This window comes from Bubalus bubalis, chromosome 9, assembly GCF_019923935.1.
Source record: "Bubalus bubalis isolate 160015118507 breed Murrah chromosome 9, NDDB_SH_1, whole genome shotgun sequence".
In the NCBI taxonomy this organism is placed as follows: Eukaryota; Metazoa; Chordata; class Mammalia; order Artiodactyla; family Bovidae; genus Bubalus; species Bubalus bubalis.
In genome coordinates this window covers 39,326,307-39,349,969 of record NC_059165.1, presented here as the reverse complement: position 1 = coordinate 39,349,969, position 23,663 = coordinate 39,326,307, and the positions used below count along the sequence as shown (strand labels likewise).

The following is a 23,663-nucleotide window of genomic DNA, read 5'->3' as shown; positions in this document are numbered from 1 at the left end:
CAGGGGGAATCCCCACGCTGAGGTCGCCCTACCCCGCCCCACTCACTGCACACCCTACCGGCTTGCCCCTCGGGGGCGGCGGGGGCGCAGCCGGCCTCGGGGCTCTACTGGGTGGCGGCGTCGGGGCTGCGGGCGCCTTCGCTGGACCCGCATTGCCCCCTAGTGCCGCGCGGAGTCAGGGCGCCGGGCTCCCCCGCCTGATGTCACCGCCGTGCAGTCAGCCCAGAGGCGGCTCATTGAAAGCAGACCCTCCTCGGCGCTGGCTGGGCGGAGGCGCCGCTGTCCGCAGACCCGCCGCGGACCGGGCAGAGCCGGGCGCCCCCTGCCCCGCCACCCTCTCCTCCCCGCCGCTCCCCGCGAGCCCGGCCTGGCGCGCCTGACGTGGACCATTAAACTTGGAGCTGCCGCCTCGTCCCTTCTCTCCTCCTCCTCCCTCTGACAGGCGAGCGAGCGGCTCGGTGCAGGCAGGAGACGTGCTGCCGGGCTGGGCTGCCCGGGGGAGATGACTTCTCGCCAGGAGGGCACCTCTGGGAAGAAGACCACGGGGGAAGCAAAGTTTCAGGGCAGCTGAAGAGCCTTCCCCGCAGCCTTCTGAGCCCTGTCACCCCCCTGGCTATGGAGGGCGGACTCTAAAATGAATCCCGATCTGGACACCGGCCACAACACATCAGCACCTGCCCACTGGGGAGAGTTGAAAAATGCCAACTTCACTGGCCCCAACCAGACCTCGACCAACTCCACACTGCCTCAGCTGGACATCACCAGGGCCATCTCCGTGGGCCTGGTGCTGGGCGCCTTCATCCTCTTTGCCATCGTGGGCAACATCCTAGTCATCTTGTCTGTGGCCTGCAACCGTCACCTGCGGACGCCCACCAACTACTTCATCGTCAACCTGGCCATTGCCGACCTGCTGCTAAGCTTCACCGTTCTGCCCTTCTCTGCTGCCCTGGAGGTGCTTGGCTACTGGGTGCTGGGCCGGATCTTCTGTGACATCTGGGCCGCCGTGGATGTCCTGTGCTGCACAGCCTCCATTCTGAGCCTGTGCGCCATCTCCATCGACCGCTACATTGGGGTGCGCTACTCTTTGCAGTACCCATCACTGGTCACCAGGAGGAAGGCCATCTTGGCGCTCCTTGGTGTCTGGGTCTTGTCCACAGTCATCTCCATTGGGCCTCTTCTTGGGTGGAAGGAGCCGGCGCCCAACGATGACAGGGAATGTGGGGTCACTGAAGAACCCTTCTACGCCCTCTTCTCCTCCCTGGGCTCCTTCTACATCCCTCTGGCGGTCATTCTGGTCATGTACTGCCGTGTATACATCGTTGCCAAGAGGACCACCAAGAACCTGGAGGCTGGAGTCATGAAGGAGATGTCCAACTCCAAGGAGCTGACCTTGAGGATCCACTCCAAGAACTTTCACGAGGATACCCTCAGCAGTACCAAGGCCAAGGGCCATAACCCCAGGAGTTCCATAGCTGTCAAACTTTTTAAGTTCTCCCGGGAAAAGAAAGCAGCCAAGACCTTGGGCATTGTGGTCGGCATGTTCATCTTGTGTTGGCTACCCTTCTTCATCGCTCTACCACTTGGTAAGTTGGGGACTGGCCAAGGGGAACTGGGCATCCTCAGCTTTGGGGATTACTGATGAGCTTACTATAAAGTAAGTTCATGGGTTTTGGTTTTTTATGCAGTTTGTGTGTGTTTGGAGGCTGGGGAATATTGTTTGTTCTGCAAAGGCTTTGCAGATTGGGTAGCTGGCTAAGAACCAACTCAGGTGTTAGCAGAACATGCTAAGGGGAGGTACAAGTTACTCGAAATAGAACCATGGGAGGAAAATCTGTTATGTGGAATGACTCATTCAACAGCCTTGGTTTAATAATTAAAAAGGACACTGGACTTGAACATCATACCAGCATTATTTCAGTTGTAATGATGTGTCGGCTAAGGCAGTGTCTGTCACTAATGCAGCATACAAAATAGTTTGTAGTTACCGCAGACACGGCATTTGGGAAGCAGGGAGGCAGCTCGGACACGGGAAGGCAGTTTTCATTCAGCATTTCCAGGGCTTTTGCAGAGACCCACGGTCCTCTAAAGCTTTGCAGAGGCTGCATTCTGCCCCCATCCCTTACCACTTCCTCTCACCTCCACGTACTCTCTTCATTATGAGTTAGTAAGAGCATTTTATGCCTCACACCCCCAACCAAACTTAATCTAAAGCTTTGAGATTTGACAGAGAAGAATGATGGTCAGAGGGTCATCCAAAAATACCCCAAAATGTCCCAAACTCTGGTGATTGATGGAATGCCCAGAATTAAATTATAGTTGCCCCTCACCTTCAGCTGCTAGACACCAAATCCTGCTAGTATGAAACTGAGCCCTTCCTGTCCTATAAACATGTGCCCATCTTCATCTGACTGGGGAGTCCTACTAAGTGAGCTGTTCGAAATGCTACCTGACTTCCTCTAAGGATGAAGCCGAGGTATGGTTAGGAGGTAAACCTGGAAAAGGATACTGTGCCATCCTGTCCACATAGCTCAAGAAACACTTGTTCCTGCTCTGAGGCAGTGATCTGCTTTAGTTTCTTTTCCTGTCCCTGGGGGACGCTCCAGAAAATGAATGGAGGGAGGTGATCATGGCAGTCATGTGCTGTGATATCAGAAGAGGCCACGGCTGCTACGTGCCATGACCACTAATGCTGCACTCACACCAGCGACTCGGCTGGAACTGAACATAACCAATCCCTCAAGTCACGAAAATCCTGAAGACACACTGCTTCCAAAAGAAAGAGCCAAATAGAAAGAGGGCAAGCAGATGTCAGGAGTTTCCGTTTAAGAATGACAAGGAAAAAAAGCTGTTTAACCTACTCTCATATTGTAATTTCTAAGGCTAGCTTTTGAGCTAGTGCCTTTCGGAAATATTTTCATTGTGCTGAGCAGAGAGGCTTTGTAGCTCTATACACAGTAGCGGTCACATCCCACTGCCCAGCTTTCTTTTCTTTCCTGAGGTCTCAGGGCCCTTTTGCAGGCCTGTCCAGTTCAAGTGGATGACAGTTCACACTGCACTGGACCATACAAAGATCACAGTCACACATGGGGTGATTTGGCTACTAATTAGCCATGTGACCTTGGGCAAATGATTACTGCTCTGTGAGCCTCAGTTTCTTCATCTGTAAAGTAGGGCTAATTACTATTGCTCCATGGGGTTTGCACTAGTGCATGGAAAGGGCTTAATACAGTGTTTGGTACACAGCAAATGCTTGATTATAGGTATAATCCTATGCCTGTTATTAAAGGCTCAGAAGGGAACTATTGACTAGATCTTATCCTTTCTTCCTTCTTCCCCTGATCCTCAACTGACAGAGGCTGTGCATCCTCAGGAAAGACAAGGTCCCAGCAAGATGCGGGAATGGATCACAGTTGCAGACTTTCACTTTAGGGGCAAGGGAAACAAGTGAAAAGGCTGCCAACATGTTCCAATGGAAAGAGCACTGCTCTGAGGGTCAGGAGCAATAGAGTATGTATGTGAGCTTTGCCATCAATTAGCTCTGTGACCCTAGGTGTGTTGCTTTACCTTCTGGGCTTCAGGTCTCACTTCCAGGGAACACTGAGGGCTGAACTAAATCAAGGGCTCTCAAACTTGAATAAAGATCAGAATCATTTGTGGATCTTAATAAAAATTTAGCTTCTAAGGCCTAACACATAGAGAAGCTAATTCAGTAAATGCCAGAAATCACATGTTTAACCAGCCCACCACCAGGCTTTGGGAACCACCAGCCAGAGGATCTCTGAGTTCCCTTTAGCCTCCAGCCTCCTGGACACCAAGGTTTTTAAACACTGCACAGGTTAGCACTTCCCCACCCACACGGTGGTGCAGGACAATGTGGCTGCTGTCTGCATTCTGCTCTTCATGCTCACCATCAGTTTTCTCTCCCTTTATACGCTTTCAACTTCTGCCCTCTTTCTGTCCATCTCTTTCTGAGATCTTATCTTCCTAACAGCTCAGGTCCTTGGCTTCCATGCCACAGAAAGTGAGGCGTTCTTGCCACCCAGAGATTTATCAGAGCTTGTTTCTCTTCTGCTTGACTTGAACACTTTCTGGCCAGCCATTATCTCCCAATGTGCTGTCCCTGAGCAGACTCCATCCACACACTTCTCCCGAGGACCCCTGGAGGGTAAGGAATGCGGACTCCAGGCATTGAGTTTGGGATGGACTTCAAAAGTTACTCAAGAGTTTCAAACAGAGAAGGTACTGATTAACATGCTCTTACTAATTTAGAAAGAGCATCTGAGCAAAATGGAGATGTGGACTTCTACTTCCTCTGAGTTCAGATAACACCCAAATAAAAGTAACATGATGTAGAACAAAAATTCCTTTGGAATCTGAAGCAGATTCCAAATTCTAAATTTTCCATGAAAGGCTTTTCACTCTGAAGAGGAGAAAGCAGATCTGGGGGGAGACAGCGGCTGGCAAAGTTCAGGTAGGAGTAAACTTCCAGTGGTGATCGACAGCCAGGTGCCTGGGCGGCACCAGATATCTGTCTCTGTTTTTCTTCTCCATGGGAGAGTAGGGTTGGGATTCCTCCTGGGAAGGAAATAGCTTTGCCCCCTACAGGGTCCTGGTTAGGGGTTCCATTTGTTTTCTTTCCTCCCTTGTTTTTATTTTGGAGAGCATGGTTGGGCTGCCTGCAGAGACAGGCCTCCTATCTCCTGTGCAGCCCTCCCCACCTGTAACACCCTCTGTATCTCCTCCCCACCCTTTCCCTGTGGCTTCAACAGAGTTGGGCCAGGGACCAGCTCTCACTTACTCAGGAGCAGGGATGGATCCACCAAACAAGAACGCCTTTATTCAGCCCCTGGAATCAGGCCATGGAGGGACAGGAAATAATTGGAATATAATATAGCAGCACTTCTACTTGATGGGCCATGTGCAAGATGTCCAAGCAGTCTTCAGCTGCCTGGCATTATAATGAAGGCCAACTCCCACCGCCTGGGGTGGTCAGGGTCAAGAAGTGCCTGGGCTATTGAGGGATATGCATTGCACTGGGGAGGGTGGGGGAGGGGTTTAAGATGGGAGTGGGGGTGGGTAGCAGGAAGCACTGGGCAGCCAACTGGTAGCTGAGCTTGGTGTGTTGTTTAGAAAACACTGGAACCTTGCCTCGCTCCAAATCTTTCTTCCGTCTTTTAAAATGCTGAAAGGCACCAGGAAGCCATTATTGAACTAACTGCTTTCCCCTCCAAATAAATGAAGGTCAATTTCAAAGAAACAGTTGTGCTCTCTGTAGTACTGGAACCAAATCGGAATCCTTCTGTCCATTGATTTGTTTCTCTAGTCCTCTCATTCAGATCAGGCCTGATGAATTTCCACCTCCCACAGGAGCATAAGGGGGGGGGGGGTCTCAGGGATGACTCAGAACGGAGCCACCCCCACAAACACAAGAAATTTCTGGTTCTGAGGTTTCAAAACACAGGGATTTGAGTTGCTCACAAGGAAAGTAACTGGGTTTGAGTGAGGGGAAATTTTATACACAGGGAATCCTTCCTAGGGGCTTCCCAGGTGGCAAAGAAATTAGTGGTGAAGAAACCAACTGCCAGTGCAAGAAACATAAGAGACATGGGTTTGATCCCTGGGTCAGGAAGATCCCCTGGAAAAGGGCATGGCAACCCATTCCACTTCTTGCCTGGAGAATCCCATGGATGGAGGAGCCTGGTAGGCTACAGTCCATGGGGTTGCAGAGAGTCAGACACCAGAGAAGCAACTTATATGCATTCAATCCTTCCTAGAAAAGGGAAATCTTACTGAAGGAAAATATATTCAGCCACCTCTGAAGTCATTAATGAAGACTTCCTAAAGCACCTAGTATGTACTAGACACTGTACTAATCCCTGGGTTCTTGTGCCAAAGCAAACATGATCCCTGCCTGCAGGAGGCTCATAGCCCAGTGAGGTCATATTATCATAGAGCACATACTATGTACCAGGCATTCTGCTAGACCCTCTACAGATGTTATCCCACTAATCCTCTCAGCTGCCCTGACAGGGGAGCTCCTTCTTGACAGAAGATACTGAAGCTCGGAGTGGTTAGACTTCTCGCCCAAATTCACACAGCAAGTAAATGATAGAGACAAAACTTGAATCCATATATGTCAGAACAGGTACTTACCTGGCCCAGGGCACAAAGGAGACGTCTGATCTTTTTGCTTTCTGGTCCCAACATGCTCTCATAGCAAATGTTCTCCAGGAACCCCAGAGCCACCTTGTCAAAAGCTGATTATTCTAGTTCTGTTACAAAACCCTGTTACAAAACCTTCTATTCCCTTTTCACCCTTTAAAAAGATTGGCTCATAAAATATTAGAGAAGATCATCCACATTTTAGTTCAAGGCTAGGCCTTCTCTTACCTCCTGTACTGTGTAGGATATGGGTCTCTCTACGCTGGGCATCTAGTCATCCCAACGAGGAAGAAAAAGTGGGATCTTGACCTTCATCTGGAAACCTGGTTCCACATCTTTATCATGCATTCCTTCATTCAGTGAATAATTATATATTTATTGGAAGCCTACTAGGTCCAGGCATTGTGCTGCAGATCCAGTGGTGAGCAAAGCAGCTAATCCATGTTCTCATAGAATTTAGTTCTAGTGGGGAACACAGGTAATCTGAAAAATACACACATGCAAATAAACATAAATGGTTTGAAGAAAAGGAGTGTGCTGCTATTAGAAGTATACACCAGGGATCAGTATATCACAGGGGTTCCTGAGTGGCATTTAAGCAGAAGCCTGAACAGTTTGCAAGAGTTAATTCAGTGACAGAGCAGGTAGAAGAAGAGAGCTCCAGTCAGAAGGAAGGGCACACCTGAACGTCCTGAGGCAGGAGCTGGTAAGGAACTAATAGAGCCTGGAGAATAGAGGGCCCACAGGTACAAGTCAAGGCTGGAGGTGTGGGCAGAGGCCAGGCCACGCCAGGGCTTTTAAGCCACATTAAGGATTTTAGGTTTTATGATAAATTGCACCAGCCACTACTGAAGGATTTGAAGCCAACAAGGTGTACAGTATGAATTATGTGTTTAAAAGAGGAGTCAAGCAGCCATATGGGGCACAGAGCAGAGATGGGGCAGTTAGAACATAATCCCAGTGAGAGCTAATGGCAATTTAGACTAGGCTGGTGGCAGTGAAGGTGGAAGGAAGATGGTTCAGAGACTTGGGGATGGATTGGTTATGATACAGGAGAGCAAGAGATATATCTGGAATATCCTTGAGGTTACTAGGTGAAACACAACCGAGAAGATTCCTCCCAGGCTCTCCTCAGACCCCATTTATCAGGGCTCACAAGACACCATGCTAGGAGTGATATGCCAGATACTCTGCTGAGTTGAGTAGGGGCTTCCCTGGTGGCTCAGACAGTAAAGAATCTGTCTGTAATGCAGGAGACTAGGGTTCAGTCCCTGGGTTGGGAAGATCCCCTGGAGAAGGAAATGGCTACCCACTCCGGTATTCTTGCCTGGAGAATTCAACGCACAGAGGAGCCTGGCAGGCCACAGTCCATCAGGTTCCAAAGAGTCAGACACAACTGAGCAACTAGCACTTATGAGTTGAGTAGACAAAATGTCCCAACGCAAAAGTCAGAACCCATCAGCAAACCCAGATGCTCAGTAGAAACATCTGGCAGGGAACTGCTTTCAAACACATAGATTGTTGGAATTCCCCTTACAGACCCTTTGTATCAGACTCTCTCATATGGGACCATGAGTCTCAACTTTTAACCAGTTCCCATAGGCAATTATGTCACCAGCATAGCACCAGTCCTCCCCATGCCTGGTACCTGGAATGAACACTCCATGGGGAGCCAAGAAAGTTTGGTTAAACTTCTCCCAGTGTAGCCAGAAGTATCCTCAGTCCTGCCCAGTCCTTCAGGCCAGTCCATATGGCACAAGATTGGAGGCTCTTCAAACTAGAGTCTCCCTGGAGAAGGCGAGTTGAATGAGCACTGTGGAAGAAGGTCTCCAGTGTAGCGGGTACACTGCTCAACACTGAATATTCTGTACAGCTTATAATTCTCTCAGCCCCTCTGCAGAGCCAGTATCATCACCCTGCATCTAGAGTTCAGAGAGGTTCATTAAATTTCCCAAGGTTGCACAGCTAGGAAATGGAGTCTATCTGACTCCATATTTGGCACTCAGTAAATGTTTGTTATATTATTCTTGCTATTACTACAGTACTTCCAGACCTTTGTCTGAGGTCTAGTGCCCATGAGTGATAAAATTTTTACTGGCTCATGACAAAAATGAGAAAAAAGTTAGGAAAATTCTGTGTTTTTCCAAATGTACTCAATATAAATGATTGTTCTTTTATTCTAAAGACTATGTCCTATTTTGGGAAACTGAAATAACATTTCTTTAATGGAATGATGGTAATAAGTGGTGATGATAGTCACTCTGTGTGTGTGTGTGTGTGTGTGTGTGTGTGTGTGTGTATGCGTGTGCGCAATGTTCTACTTGACAAGATAAAAAGTTGGTAACCCTATGTTTGTCCCCACCAAAATCTTTTTGAAATTTCTCTGTGAGTTTCCTAAAGTCTTAGAATCGTGGAAGACACCGTGATGATTAGACATGAAAAGTATTTGTGGAAGAAAGGAGGAGGATGATTTATCCTCTCAGTGATGGATAAACAAATTAGCCTCAGCTTTGCTGTAAGAGTCAGAGGCCTGCGGCAGGGGTTGGGGACGGGGAAGGATGATGTGTGTAGGGTCATGATTGTCAGATATGATAGTCTGGGGGCCGTCTGTGGAAGCACCCAGTACTGCTGGGATGAAACAGAGCACAGAAATGCCAGCGGGTGTGTGTGTGTAGCTGCAGTGCCATCACAGATGGCCCTCGTAAGATCTGTAATGCAGGCGATGCCTTTACCTGAGTGTGTGTGGCTCATAAAAATAACGGATGGCCGTCAGGCCACACTGGGAAATTGCTTTCTCCCACATCTGCAGGATGTTTCCGCAGTCACTGTGCTCCCTAACCATGTCTGCTAATAATAATACTAATAGCTTCATTTATTAGGTCTTGCCGTGTGCCTGGCTTACACCGCAATAAGGGTGCTTTCCATGCATTCTCTCATTCACTCCTCTCCAGAGACTTACCAAGTGGATACTATTGTTGTCCTAATTTTACAGATGAGGAAACTGGAGTTCAAAGATTGAATGATTTGCCTCAAGCTACCCAGCTGATTGAGGTTTCCCTGGTGGCTCAGACAGTAAAGAATCTGTCTGCAATGCAGGAGACTTGGGTTCGAACCCTGGGCTGCGAAGATCCCCTGGAGAAGGAGATGGCAACCCACTCCAGTATTCTTGCCAGGAGAATCCCATGGACAGAGGAGCCTGGTGGGCTGTAGCCCATGTGGCCGCAAGAGTCGAACATGACTGAGCGGATAACATTTTTACTTTTTCACTTTTTTCACCCAGCTGATGAGTGCCAGAACCTGAATTCACAGCTAGGCAATAAGATTAGACTAAAAGGGTTCATTACCAAGGGTATCCTAGGTGTGGGACTCTAAGCCCTGATTTTTGGAAGCTTAAAGAGGCCCTAGGAAAAGCAGAGTCTATTCTGAGAAGGTGGAAAGGAAGGGCGAGTGGCTGCCTATTATTCAGCCACCAAGAGGCATCATATCCTGGTGAAAACATAAAGAATATAAAAATAATTGGGTCTTTCCCCTAGCAAGCTAAGTCACAATTTCTCTTTTATTATGGGTGCTTTAGAGTTTTTTCAGCTTCTCAACACATGACTGATGCCATATACCTTTTAAGGCTTTTATCAAATTTGGGCTCTGGGGTTAAACACATAAAATTTAGAACACTTTTCACAGCCTAATTTCTGGCTGTATACATTTCAGACCTGGATTCACCTCTGCACCACATAGGTGTGGTTGAGACCACATGCACCATAGGACTCTCTCCTACCTTGAATCAGCCTCTGGTCCTACCTCTTAATGTCACAAAGGCTGGCATCATGGACAAGAGAGTATTTCTAAAAGCTAGTTTTCCACTTTTCAGTAATCCTGACTAGTGATAACCTAGCCATACAAAAAGAAAATACTGCACACCACATATGTATTTTCAAAAGAACCCAAGTGAAACATATCTTTAACTCTTAGCTGGTTCCCCAAAATGTCCATGACCCCTATACTAACATGCACATGAAGGGAAATACAGCAGAGGGAAGTTGGAGTGGAAATAGACAGTGGTCCAAACACATTGCAGGTAATAGATCTTATTCATGAGAACTTTACAAAATAGTTCAACCCGGAGGAGACACACTGGGATCCTTCCTGGGGCTTTGGAGGGCCCCATGAAGAGAGGAGCCCTGAGGTTAAGGAAGTGCCCGTGGTCCACCCCAAACACTGCAGCAATGCTCTCTCTAGCAACCTCGTGACTTGCATGAGAACTTCTTGTAGGCAGGGACCACATCTTTCCATCTTGCCTAATACGAGTGCTAGGTGAGTGCTGTGACTCAAATCGTTTGTCGTTTCCCCGAGTACACCTTGCATTTCCCTCCCGCTATGTGTTTCTTCATACTGTCCCCTCTGGCAGGAATGCTTTTCCTGTACCCTTGAATATCCATATCCTGCCCATCTGTAGACCCCTGATTTTGTGGACACCTCTCTTAGGAATCTTTCCTGGCCCCCACCTCTTTCCCAGGCAGTGATGGTTGCCTTTATACCTTGTATATAGTGCTTGTCACGTTTGTTCATGAGAATCAGGACTGACAGGTACATATTCAGCAGTGTTACCAGACTGCAAACCTCTGGAGGAAAGGGTCCAGGTTTTACTCATCTTCCTGTCCTTCAGGCCCAGAGACATGTATTTGCTAGACTCCCAGTAAGAACAGCAATTTCAGCTATGATTCGTACAGTATGCGCCAGACTTCACCTACTATTTGAACCTGCCAATGACCTATCAGATCGGTATTAATGTTCTGCTCACTTTACAACTGAGGAAACAGATTTAGAGGTTAGGTGACTTGTCCCATTCCTTGAGACCACCACAAGCACGTTGAAAGGAAACTGCCTTGACTGCTTTTGTGAAACCAAAATGTCAGTATGGGTCTGCTTATGGGGCCAATGAAGAAAGGTAAGATAGGTGAAGACCAGAGTGGACACAAGGTATGAGCTTGAAAATTAGACAACATCTTAATTCTTTATGAAAGGTTGCCATTCCACTGCCTCTGGGAGACCTGTCTGTTGCCAGTCAGTCCCCATTTTCCCTGACCTTCTCAGCCCTTGTCACCTCCCTCTGACCTCTGGGAGGGCTGTGGTCAGAGCTGATCACCACAGAAGTGGGGGAGGAGGGCACGATTCTGGTGACTCTATATCAGGGCCCAATTAAGACCTTTAGAAAGGTCCGAGATACTGAGAAGTGAATGCTGCCCTCACTTCCAAATGTAAAGTCTAAATTCTGTCACACACACACACACACATGGCCCTAAAATAAATGGGAAGAAGGCCAAGATTCTAATTTATCCCAAGAAGTCTACTTTGATTTCTTTAACATCAAAGTGAAAGTGAAAGTCTCTTAGTCATGTCCAACTCTTTGCGACCCCATGGACTATACAGTCCTTGGAATTCTCCAGGCCAGAATACTGGAGTGGGTAGCCTTTCCCTTCTCCAGAGGATCCTCCCAACCCAGGGATCAAACCAAAGCATCTCCTAAAAAAGTGAAGGTGCCCAGCAGCTCTGCTAACACTCTAAAGATACACTGAGTCTGTTTGTGGGTGACATAGCATTGCTCCATAATGGGGTGACCAGACATCCCACTTTGCCTGGGCCAGTCTCCACTTACGTCTGTTACCAAGGGCTCTGATGATTACTATCAGTTCAGTCAGTTCAGTTGCTCAGTCGTATCCGACTCTTTTCGACCCCATGAATTTCAGCATGCCAGGCCTCCCTATCCATCACCAACCCTCTTATTCTCAAAAGTGTCTCAGTTTGAATGATAAAAGTGCCTTGATATTTTAACTCTGGGAGTAACAGTGTTTACAGTAGAAGAGCCAAGGCTGCCTTGATTTCCCTGAGAAACCTGAGATGGGGGTGGGAGGAGTATGGCACCCAGGCCTCAGCAGTAGAGAGAAAGATTAATAATGAGAGAATGAACTGGGCATGAATTTAAGGAGGAAAGACATAACTTCATGTGTGTGTTTTTGTGGGAAACGGATTAATGTAAAAGTTGGTTGTAAATGTTTGTCTTTATCAGTGAGTTTACCATGCGTGCACAAGTGAGTCAGTGAGCTGGAATCTGAATCCATGGCTGTCTGACCTAAATACTTCACGAGTGCATCCATTTCAGCACAAGGCAAATGCTGTTATCTGAATGATGAGTGTCTCCAGAATAGAGGAGACAGAAATAAGGTGGGCCAAAATAATATTTGAGGGAGGAGAAGAAAAGCGAGCTATGTCTTAGGGACTTAGCAGGCTGGAATAACAGTAGGGGTGGGGCATCTCCAACCATCCTTCACGCCCATCCTGGGACAACGGAGCATGGTCGGCTCAGAGTGCCGTCCTCACTGGCAGGCTTGTGTTCTCAGAATTCTGTCAACAACACATTCGTGACCACACCCAGGGGCAGGACACGTGAGCCCCCTTGGAGCACTCAAGTGCCCCTCTGTGGTGTGAGCACAGGAAGTGCACTATAAAAGTTACGCCAATGAACAGTTCACACTGAAACGTTCAGAAACAGAATGTCCTAACACATGCAAGCGGACCATTCCTTTCAGAGCCCCATTTAATTTTTTCCAGGGGTATCTGCCCACAGTGTCTTGTTCCCCTGAAGCTGGGATGCATTTGGGGCTTGGCTTAGCACACTTTTTAGAATTCCTCTTTAAGACAGTTTCCTGCCAAGCTAACATGCATCGCTTAGGGGCTGAGCTCAGCACCCTGGCCATGCCCCAGAAGGAGGTTAAAATAGGACCAAGGGCAAGCCGGGCTCACTGTCATTCGCAAGCGTGGGCCCCAGGGCTTACACCACCAGCACAGGGCCGGGCAGAGATCCAGAGAGGCAGCTGGCGGGGGAGGACGGGGTGCCACCAACTGGAACAAACAAAAAAAAATTGCATCTCTGATTTCTATATTCAGGCCATCAATCACCCCCTGGCATCATGAGAAAGTGGTACCTGCTTCCAGGTACACCCTCAGAGAGTCATTTATGGCTCCTTGTCCCCAACTCTTCAGAATTTATCTTAAACAGGGGCTCTTGGGCTTTTTTGTTCCATGGACCCCTTTGGTAATCTGGTGAAGCCCCCTCTCACAATAGATACATAAAATAAGATACACAGGATTTCAAAGAAAATCAATTATGTTGAAATAGCTATTATAATGTTGATAAAACAAATTTATTGTGGAGTAAAACAATGTTCTCCTTTATTAACATATTAAATAAACAAGACCTAGAAGCAAGTCAAATAAATAACTACTATAATTTGAGGCAGTGACAAGTGCGAATATTTCAAGATATCTGCAACAAATGTAATATACCATCATAAATCTGATTTCTGTGGGTGACAAACCCTGCTAATTCTTCTGTGGCTGGTTGCCTGCCTTCCTGCTGAAGAAAATGCTAACTTTCAACCAAAGGTTAATTTTAAAAAAAAGAAAGAGAGAGGTAATTTTTCCTATCCTAATTCAGAGACTCCCTAACCCCAGTACAAGAACTGTCTTATGACATGATAAAGATGTACTTCAGGACATAAGGTTTTCCATTGCTGTGTTCTTTCAGATTATACAGTCTTGGGACCACAGGGAACTTGTACACCTTCGTGCTTTATAACTATCTGGCATGTTTACTCATAGCAATTCTTAAATCTCGTTTCTTTATTTAAGCACCATAATAAAAAAAGTCTATAATAGCACATAAACTTTTATTTAAAACAGAAAGAAGAAAAAAATAGAAAAATTATTCTAAGCACACCAGACTCCAGGTCCCCCTGTATCCAGCACCCTCAGTCTTTCTCTCCAGGAGCAAACATTGTTACCAGATTGCATATAGTTCCACAAATAGTCTATTTATTTGTAAGCATCCACATACATACGTGTGTATGTGTAAATATTTGAGTTGTATGTGTGTGGAATGTGTGTGTGCATCCTGTGTATTTTTACAAACGGTATCATTTTATAAACACAATAGTGGAGGTTACATTTTACACTCAATAGCATATCTTGGACATAGTTCTCTGTCAGAACTCTATGTTACTGTTTTCCTTTTCATGGGTGTGTAATCCATTTATGGAGTATCCTACTTTATTTAACATTCTCTCCGTTCATTGACATTAGGTTAATTTTGGTTTTTTCATGCTATGAACAGTGCTGCAATGAGCACTCTTGTCTCTGTGTCTGTGCCCACGTACTCAGGATAAATTCCTAGAAATGGAATCACTGGAGCAAGAAATATTTGGTATTTTAGGTTTAACCTGATTATGTTCAAAAATTTACTATCTAAGGAATTTAAAATATATTAAAATGTAAAGTTGTTAATATGAATAGGTTAGATTTATCATGCAAGAGGGTTGTTCATGATCCTGAAGTGAAAACGGTAATTCACAGGATTATATATAATCTTATTTTTAAAAACTATTAACTTAGTCACCCTCAGGAGTATCATGAAGTGAGGAGGAGTAGATTTTAACTTTTTATACGCCTCTGTGTCACTTCATATTTCACATTATTTCACTTGTGTGCCTGTGTGTATATACACAAATAAGACCACATAGTGCTTGCATCACTAAAAAAAAAAAAAATGTGGACTTCTTACCATTTCAATAAATCTGAATCATGTCAGTTTTTAATTTATATTTCACATCTTTTTAATGATGTTTTGCAACCCATAATGAAAAGTCTGTGTGTTTTGTTGCTCAGTCATGTCTAATTCTTCTTGGCTCCACGGACTGTAACCTGCCAGGCTTCTCTGTCCATGGGATTTTCCAGGCAAGAATACTGGAGTAGGTTGCCATTTTCTCCAGGGGATCTTCCCAACGCAGGGATGGAACTCATGTCTCTTGTATCTCCTGCATTGGTAGGCAGATACTTTCCCACTAGCACCATCTAGGAAGTACCATAATGTGATCAACCAATCCACTTAAGACAGTAGTGGTCAGATTTATCTTACTAGGTAAGACACACACAAGGTATCACATTCACAAGGCCTGAGTGTAGAATGCAAACATGTCCCTCTCCCTTCCTTGGTTCCTATCTAATTTCCCTCCCACCTATCTAATTTTCCTCCCTGGAGGCAACTATTATTACCAGTTTCTTGCACATCCTTTCAGAAATATTCCATGCATAAAAAAATATATTTATATGCTCTCTTTAATATAAATAACATGCTGTTCTGCACTTTGCTTTTTCGCTGAATAGTGCATCTTGGAGATGTTTCCACTTCAAGATAAACAGAGCAACTTCATTCTTTTTGTTAATTTCATAGTATTCCTTTTTTCCCAAATAGACTTCAATAGAAGAACATTTAGGTTGTTTCAACTCTTTTATTATTACAAACAACACTGTAGTGAATATTCCTATACATATTTCACTATTTCCCACATTGTATGATTAAAATCCTGAAAGTGGACTATTCTGAGGAAATTTTTAATTTTTTATAAATATTTTCAAATTGTTCTTCATAGTGATTGTACCAATTTGTATTTCCTTGACTGACATTTGAGAGTGACCACTCATTCCCTAATAGTTTGCTATCAAACTTTTTGATCTTGCCAACTTGATAGGTGAAATTTCTGTGAATGAAGTTACACGTCTTTTTGTATGTTTGATAATCCATCCCCTCTTGATGTACGATTGCTTTGAGTTTTTAGCTGTGACAGATTTTCTTATACATGTATTTTTCCTTTAATATTTTTTGTACACTTGCTCTTCAGGATTGCCTTAGGATAAATCCACTTTGAATGGTTAGCATCCAAAGGTAGACTCCTGTGAAACGCCTCAGACACATTATCAGATTACCCTCTGGGAAAGATGTAGCAATTTGCACTCCCACTAAGTGTGTTTCAGCATAGCTAAAGAAACCACTTTTTATGCTGATAGCTCCTCACTGCCTGGGGAAGCTTCAGACATCTGTGTGACAAGTCAGCTTCCCCTCAGAGGTGATAAGATGGCTTGAAAGTTTCAAATCCTTCCAAATAATTTGGTGTCAGCCTTCCAGAGTTCAGGCTAGCAAGCTGCCCTCTTGGAATGCAACATCCCATCCATCAGGGGGGCCGAGCAAGCAGCAACCTTGGAATGTGTATATTTCATACAGGATCCGAGAACAAAAAGCAGTCACCCACAGTGTTTAAACAGATTTGATTTTTCACAGGGCTGGTAGACCCACCATGATCCACATCAATGGTTCGAGGCCCTGGGGCTTATGTACCCATTAAAAACAATAACTAAACAAGATACTCCCCCACCTCCCTGCCCACACACCCCAGGAAAACAGTCAGCTTTGAGGCACTCAAGGATGAGTTAATACGGAAGGATTCCTTCGGGCATCTAAGCTTGCCACACCCGACCATGAGGGCCAGTCTATATTTAGAGGAGGGCATTGCAAGTGCACCACATTTTAGTTGCAAAATTCAAATTGACTCTGGAAGATGCCAGCCTCACGAAGTGAAAATTGAATTGAGCATTACTTAAGAAGCAAGGAGAAGGCCTGTCAAGGAGATCCTGCTGGGGAAGAAGGCTTTTTGAGGGGCAGTCCAGGGGCCCTGGTCATCAGGGTGGTGATGTACTCTTGACCTTGAACTGCTGGTCTGGGATGGAGAGGCAGGGTTATTTTCAGACTGTACTAAATCTAGAGGTGTTGGAACCAGCATCCTAGACAGGGAAGGGAGGAGGTGAACTTTGACCCACTGCCACCAAGTTAGGAGATCAAGAAGATCCTAAACCAGGGATTCTCAGAACCTCAGGAAAGCCTTTCCAGTCACCTGTCTCTGTCATGGCCATTGCACCCCTCTCATCCAGTAAAGAGGGCGGGCACCTTTCCTTCTCTGCAAGATCCTTGTTAGCCCTTCACAAGTTCTGTTTGACTGGCAGCTTAGAGTACTAGAAAGAACAGGGACATTGAAATCAGATGAATCCAGGTCTGAAACAGACTCTGCAGCTCATCTCTCTAAGCCTCAGTTAATATATCTGTAAAACGAGACTGAGACCATCTCATAGGAGTGGAATGAGGAATAAATAGGAAAATAGATGAAAAGGACTCAGCTGAGTCCCAGACACTTGTAAATATTTCAAAAATATTAACTATTAATATTTCAGCTATTAACGTTTTGAAACCTCTAATATAATATCAACTTTGCAGAATACATTTAATAAGTATCTGTTGACAAGATGGGCTATGTCTTTGGGGGAAATAAAAATGGGATCAGTTTCTTCTCATTTAAAGATTGCTGCTGCTGCTGCTAAGTCACTTCAGTCGTGTCCAACTCTGTAAGACCCCATAGACGGCAGCCCACCAGGCTCCCCCGTCCCTGGGATTCTCCAGGCAAGAACACTGGAGTGGGTTGCCATTTCCTTCTCCAATGCATGAAAGTGAAAAGTGAAAGTGAAGTCGCTTAGTCATGTCCAACCCTCAGCGACCCCATGGACTGCAGCCTACCAGGCTCCTTTGTCCATGGGATTTTCCAGGCAAGAGTACTGGAGTGGGGTGCCATTGCCTTCTCCACATTTAAAGATTAGGAGATCAAAAATAATTTCAGACACCATGATACCTATAAAGAAAACTGAGCACCAAAGAATTGATGCTTTTGAACTGTGGTGTTGAAGAAGACTCTTGAGGGTCCCTTGGACTGCAAGGAGATCCAACCAGTCCATCCTAAAGGAGATCAGTCCTGGGTGTTCATTGGAAGGACTGATGCTGAAGCTGAAACTCCAGTACTTTGGGCACCTGATGCAAAGTGTTGACTCATTTGAAAAGACCCTGATGCTGGGAAAGATTGAGGGCCAGAGGAGAAGGGGGTGACAGAGGATGAGATGGTTGGATGGCATCACCAAGTCCATGGACATGGGTTTGGGTGGACTACGGGAGTTGGTGATGGACAGGGAGGCCTGGGGTGCTGCAGTTCATGGGGTCACAAGGAGTCTGATACGACTGAGCGACTGAACTGAACTAAACTGATACCTATGACAGCCCTCCTTGGGGCTTCCCTGGCAGCTCAGATGGTAAAGAATCCACCTGCAATGAAGGAGACCCTGATTTGATTCCTAGGTTGGAAAGATTCCCTGGAGAAGGGAATGGCAACCCACTCCAGTATTCTTGCCTGGAGAATTCCATGGACGGGCCATGGGATCGCAGAGTCTGATGCGACTGAGCAACTAACACACACACACACACATGACTCCTATACCCAGATTTAACCAATGTTAACATGTTACTGAATTTGCTACCTATCTTCTTTCTTCTCTTAAGAAATGAAATGTTGCAAGTACATCTGAAAGGCCCCACTCCTTGTCCCATTCATCTCTCTCCTTCTCAGAGGCCATCACCAGGCTGCCTCTGATTGAGTAAATTCTCTTCTCTACATTTTCCTAAATGGGTCCTCTCAGAAGGAAGGAGGAGAGTGGTCCAAAATGAGGCCTTGGATTAGATCAGTTCTGAGTTCAAATTCTGCTCCTGCTCCTTTAACTAGCTGGGTAGTCTATAGCAAATTGCTCAACCTCTCTGTTCCTCCTCTCCCCCTGTCTTCTCTAAAAATGGGACAAATAACACTTCACTGGGTTTTGTGAGGATGAGATAAGACTATTCATGTAAAGCAGTGGTTCACAATCAAGGATCAGTTTGCCCCACAGGGGACATTTGGCAGTGTCAGGAAACATATTTGATGGTCACGACTGGGGTGTGCTATTGGCATCTAGTGGGCGAGACCAAGGATACAACTAAGAGTCCTTCAGAGCACAGAACAGCCCCCACAACAGAGGAGAACCTATCCCAAGATCTCGGTTATGCCAAAGTAGAGAAATCCTAGTAGAAAGCATTCTATCATTTTGTAAGGGCTTTAAAATATTTATTCAATAAACATAATAAATTATAATTTTATTTGTTATGATATTGTATTAGACATTTCCACATGCATTATCTCACTGGTAGTCAGTGAGTTGCTTCTTCTTAGCAAAAGGAATGATAGAAGGCAAACACTGTTGCTTCTGCTTATCTGAGGATATCTTATTCTACTTGTTAAAGTGGTAAACTTACTTAAAATATAAAATTTCAGGCCAATAGATTAACTGGAAGCTGTTACTCAGATTCTAACCCTTCCTTGCTGTCTGTAAAGAACAAATTGTATCAGCACTTTCAGCCACAAAATGGGTTCATTTAAACCACAAATATTCCTTCAACCTAAGCAAGCCCAGGGACTAGCATAGCAAAAAATTAAAGCATCATAATTAAGCTAGTCTTTTTGGCTCCTGTTCACAAGGACTGGCTCCCAAAACCCCAAGAAACTACAGAAGCGGGGTAGAATATGGGGAAAAGGAGAGAGGCCATAAGGCTGCTTCTTTGATTCACCGCACACTCAGGTCTGGGCTATACGCAGAGAGCACCCACTAGGAAAGGCTTTTGCTCCGAGTCTCTAAGTGTGGTCCCCAGCCCAGCAGCATCCACATCACCCAGGAGCTAGTAGAGATGATGCCCCAGTCTACTGAGTCAGAAACTGGGGGTTCAGCCAGGCAGTCTGGGTTCTCAAGTACTCCAAGGGATTCAGATGCACTCTCAAGTTTAAGAACCACTAATCTAATAAGATGGCTTGCAGTAAATAATCTGCCTGCCAATACAGGAGATGCAGGAGACCGAAGTTGGATTCCCCAGATTGGGAAGATCCCTTGGAAGAGGAAACGGCAACCCACTCCAGTATTCATGGCTGGAGAATCCCATGGATAGAGGAGCCTGGCAGGCTACAGTCCAAGGGGTCGCAAAGAGTCAGACACAGCTGAGCATACACACAACCTACTAAGGCCACATCTCACATTCCCTGTGGGTCCATTTCCTGTCGCCCATGGCCCTCACTGCTGTAACAAAGCTCACAGAGCTCACCAATACTTGTTCAGAAGTGGAGGAGCTACTCTTTATTGGAGTTTCTCTTGGGCTGGAAGCTTCGCATATATTTAACTTACATAAGAATATGAGGGAGATACTGTTATCCCTTTTTTCAGATGAGAAAATTTCAGCTGAGAAAGCTAAACAGCTTGCCCAAGGTCATAGCTACAGAAAAGGACTGGAATCAGGATCTAAATCTAGGTCAGCCTGCCACCAAATCCTATCCTCTTAACAATGACATCACACTACCCACTGATGATGAAGAGAGACAGAACACGAACTCCTCAGCCCTGCTGGGGCCAAACTGTAAGCCTTGCCCAGTTAGTCTTTAGTGACCCTCTGTCACCTGGGTTTCACCTGACCATAGGTAATCCCCTGGGAAGCTTAACCCCCAGTGACCTGATTCTTCCCCCTAGAAGCCAAGGCTGCCCACACTATCATGTTCTTCTAGCCCTTGCCTCATATCTTGGGACTTCAAATCCTCACTCTTCCTCTTACTAGCTGTGTGTCTTTGAAGCTGACTTAACCTCTCTGTGCTCCTGTTTCTCATATGTAGATCAGTTATTGTAATACATTCATATCAAGGTTATTAAGAGGATTAAATGAGATAATAAATATGAAAACATCTAGCCCAGTGCCTGTTGCATAGTAAAAACTAATTAACTCTTGTTTTTTTTTTTTTTTCCCATGCTTTATACACCAACAGCTATCAAAACTACTCAGTCCAGGGTTGATTCTATTGCAGTCTCATTTATTGGCCAATTAGCTACTATGAGGAGCTAATCTTCACTAAGGTATTAATTCATAATAATGGTTTTCTGTGTTTGCCTCCACCATACCATTTACACTTCAACCAGAGGCCCTTAGTCCTTGAAAATGTGCAGCTTGGGAGTGATTAAGGACAGAAATATTAGGGAATATGGAAGGCCAGAGGGGAGCCTTTCCCTATCCTTCATATTGCTCCAGTGCAACTCTAATAGACAGGGAATCCTGGAGAAATGAGAAATGGGACAAGAGAGGGAAGTATGCCTTGAAGGTTGCATCTGGCTTTGAAGAGAAACAATGAGCTACTGGCATCTGAATATCAGGGTAGGTGGGAATGATGCAAAAAAAAAAAAAGTGAAATCAAAGACTAATGAGCCGTTTGCCAACATTTAATACAATTGCTTGGTATCTGCGTGGTTGAATGTAATAAAGCTTTATTAAAAAGTAGTTATAACAACTAATAAGTCTCTAATTAAATTACCTTTCACTGGGTAAGCTGCTTGTGAGATCTTAATTGGGTTATTTGCTGCCATTGGCCTAGCCTGGGAACAAAAGAAGATTCTATTATATCCTCCATGATCCCTAGAAAGCCAGATCTCTAGTCTCATGCAGAAAATGCTGAGAGACTCTGAATCTGAGGGCAGCTGGTCTCAGACTATCTTAGCTCTCCAAAAACCATGATGTGTGGCCAGAGTGAAATCCCTTAATAGGTCCCAGTGCTCTTAGGAGCCAGACAGTTTAAAAGATGGAAAGGGCATTTAAAGATGGAAATTCTAAGAACTTCATATTACAAAAGAGGCCCTGAGAAATTATTTATCCAAGGTCTTCCAGCCAGGAGCAATGTCCCCTCTCCACAACCTCCTCCTGCTGTGGTCTGGAAAAGACAGAGAACTCAAGCTGCTAGTATGGATTTTCATTTGGGAAGGGAGAGAGAAACAAAAGGCACTGGCTTCTCAGAGGCTCCTGCCTTTGAAGCTGTATGTGTGTGTGTTTGATGTGTTGAAAGTAGTTCAGTAATTGAACTACTCAGGTAATTGAAGACCTACTTACAGTGTGGGTTGAGCTCTCTCCAAAACCACCAGTGCATTGCTGCCACAACGATCTTCCTAAAACACAGATCCAGTCACACTAGCATCCTGCTGAACTACCAGGGGGTAACTTCTGAGCTTCTGAGCAGAAATATTTTTCCACAATTGGGCTCCACCACTCAAGACTGGAAAAGGAGTACGTCAAGGCTGTATGTTGTCACCCTGCTTATTTAACTTATATGCAGAGTACATCATGAAAAATGCTTGGATGGAAGAAGCACAAGCTGGAATCAAGATTGCTGGGAGAAATATCAATCACCTCAGATATGCAGATGACACCACCTTTATGGCAGAAAGTGAAGAGGAACTAAACAGCCTCTTGATCAAAGTGAAAAAGGAGAGTGAAAAAGTTGGCTTAAAGCTCAACATTCAGAAAACTAAGATCATGGCATCTGGTCCCATCACTTCATGGGAAATAGATGGGGAAACAGTGGAAACAGTGACAGACTTTATTTTTGGGGGCTCCAAAATCACTGCAGATGGTGATTGCAGCCATGAAATTAAAAGACGCTTACTCCTTGGTAGAAAAGTTATGACCAACCTAGATAGCATATTCAAAAGCAGAGACATCACTTTGCCAACAAAGGTCCGTCTAGTCAAGGCCATGGTTTTTCCAGTGGTCGTGTATGGATGTGAGAGTTGGACTGTGAAGAAGGCTGAGCGCCGAAGAATTGATGCTTTTGAACTGTGGTGTTGGATAAGACTCTTGAGAGTCCCTTGGACTGCAAGGAGATCCAACCAGTCCATTCTAAAGGAGATCAGTCCTGGGTGTTCTTTGGAAGGACTGGTGCTAAAGCTGAAACTCCAATACTTTGGCCACCTCATGTGAAGAGTTGACTCATTGGAAAAGTCTCTGATGCTCTGAGGCATTGGGGGCAGGAGGAGAAGGGGACGAAAGAGGATGAGATGGCTGGATGGCATCACCGACTTGATGGACATGAGTTTGAGTGAACTCCAGGAGTTGGTGATGGACAGGGAGGCCTGGCAGGCTGCAATTCATGGGGTCTCAAAGAGTCGGACATGACTGTGCGACTGAACTGAACTGAACTCAAGACTGAATTTTCTGAACTGCCAGTAAATGCACCAGGATTGCTGTCACAAAGATGCCTCACTAAAAAATATTAAATATAAAAGTTAAATAGAAAAAAAAAAAAAAGGCTAAGCTTTATGCTCAACAAACAGGAGTCCCAGCTTTGCCCTCACTAGTAAGTAGCCTTGAGAAAATTACTTCCTCTCTCAGCTCCCACCTTCTGCCTATAACATGGGGATGACATTTGACTTATCAGGGAAATAGGAGAATTAAATGACAGTAAAGCAGATGAGCCACAGGGGACCCTGGTATTAACTCTTTCACCACACGAGAGCACTCTCCCTTCCCTGAACACGCCTGCTCCCTCGTGTCCAAAGCCTTTGCACACGCTCTTCTCTCTGCCTATAGTACCCCTCCCCCTCTTCTCTGTGTTGTGAACTCTTCCAACTCAAATGTACTCAAATGTGCATTTGCCATCTTCTACAGCTCCCCACAGTGTAGTGGACACTCCTGTCCTGTGCTCCCCTACCCTTGCTTCACCCCATCAGAACCTTGTCACCCTGGGCTGAATGGATTCTTGATGTCCCTCTCCCCCAGGAGACTGGGTCTTGCCCAGCACAAGCCCAGCACACATGAGGACACAGTAAGTGAATAGCACCTTATCACAGGAACTATAAAAAGGAGCTGTGAACAAGAAAACAAGATTGGTTAGTTCCACTATCACTTTTGTTCC

The 23,663-nt window shown here is 45.4% G+C and overlaps 1 protein-coding gene across 1 annotated transcript in view; it reads left to right on the top strand.

Moving 5' to 3' along the window:
* Nucleotides 1–218: 218 nt before the first annotated feature.
* ADRA1B (adrenoceptor alpha 1B) overlaps nucleotides 219–23,663 on the top strand; it is a 63,456-nt gene continuing 40,011 nt past the window's right edge. Inside the window, exon 1 of the mRNA XM_025292309.3 lies at nucleotides 219–1,583. Within this exon, the coding sequence (XP_025148094.2) occupies nucleotides 635–1,583 (949 nt within the window). The 5' untranslated portion in view covers nucleotides 219–634. The remainder of the gene's footprint in view (nucleotides 1,584–23,663) is intronic.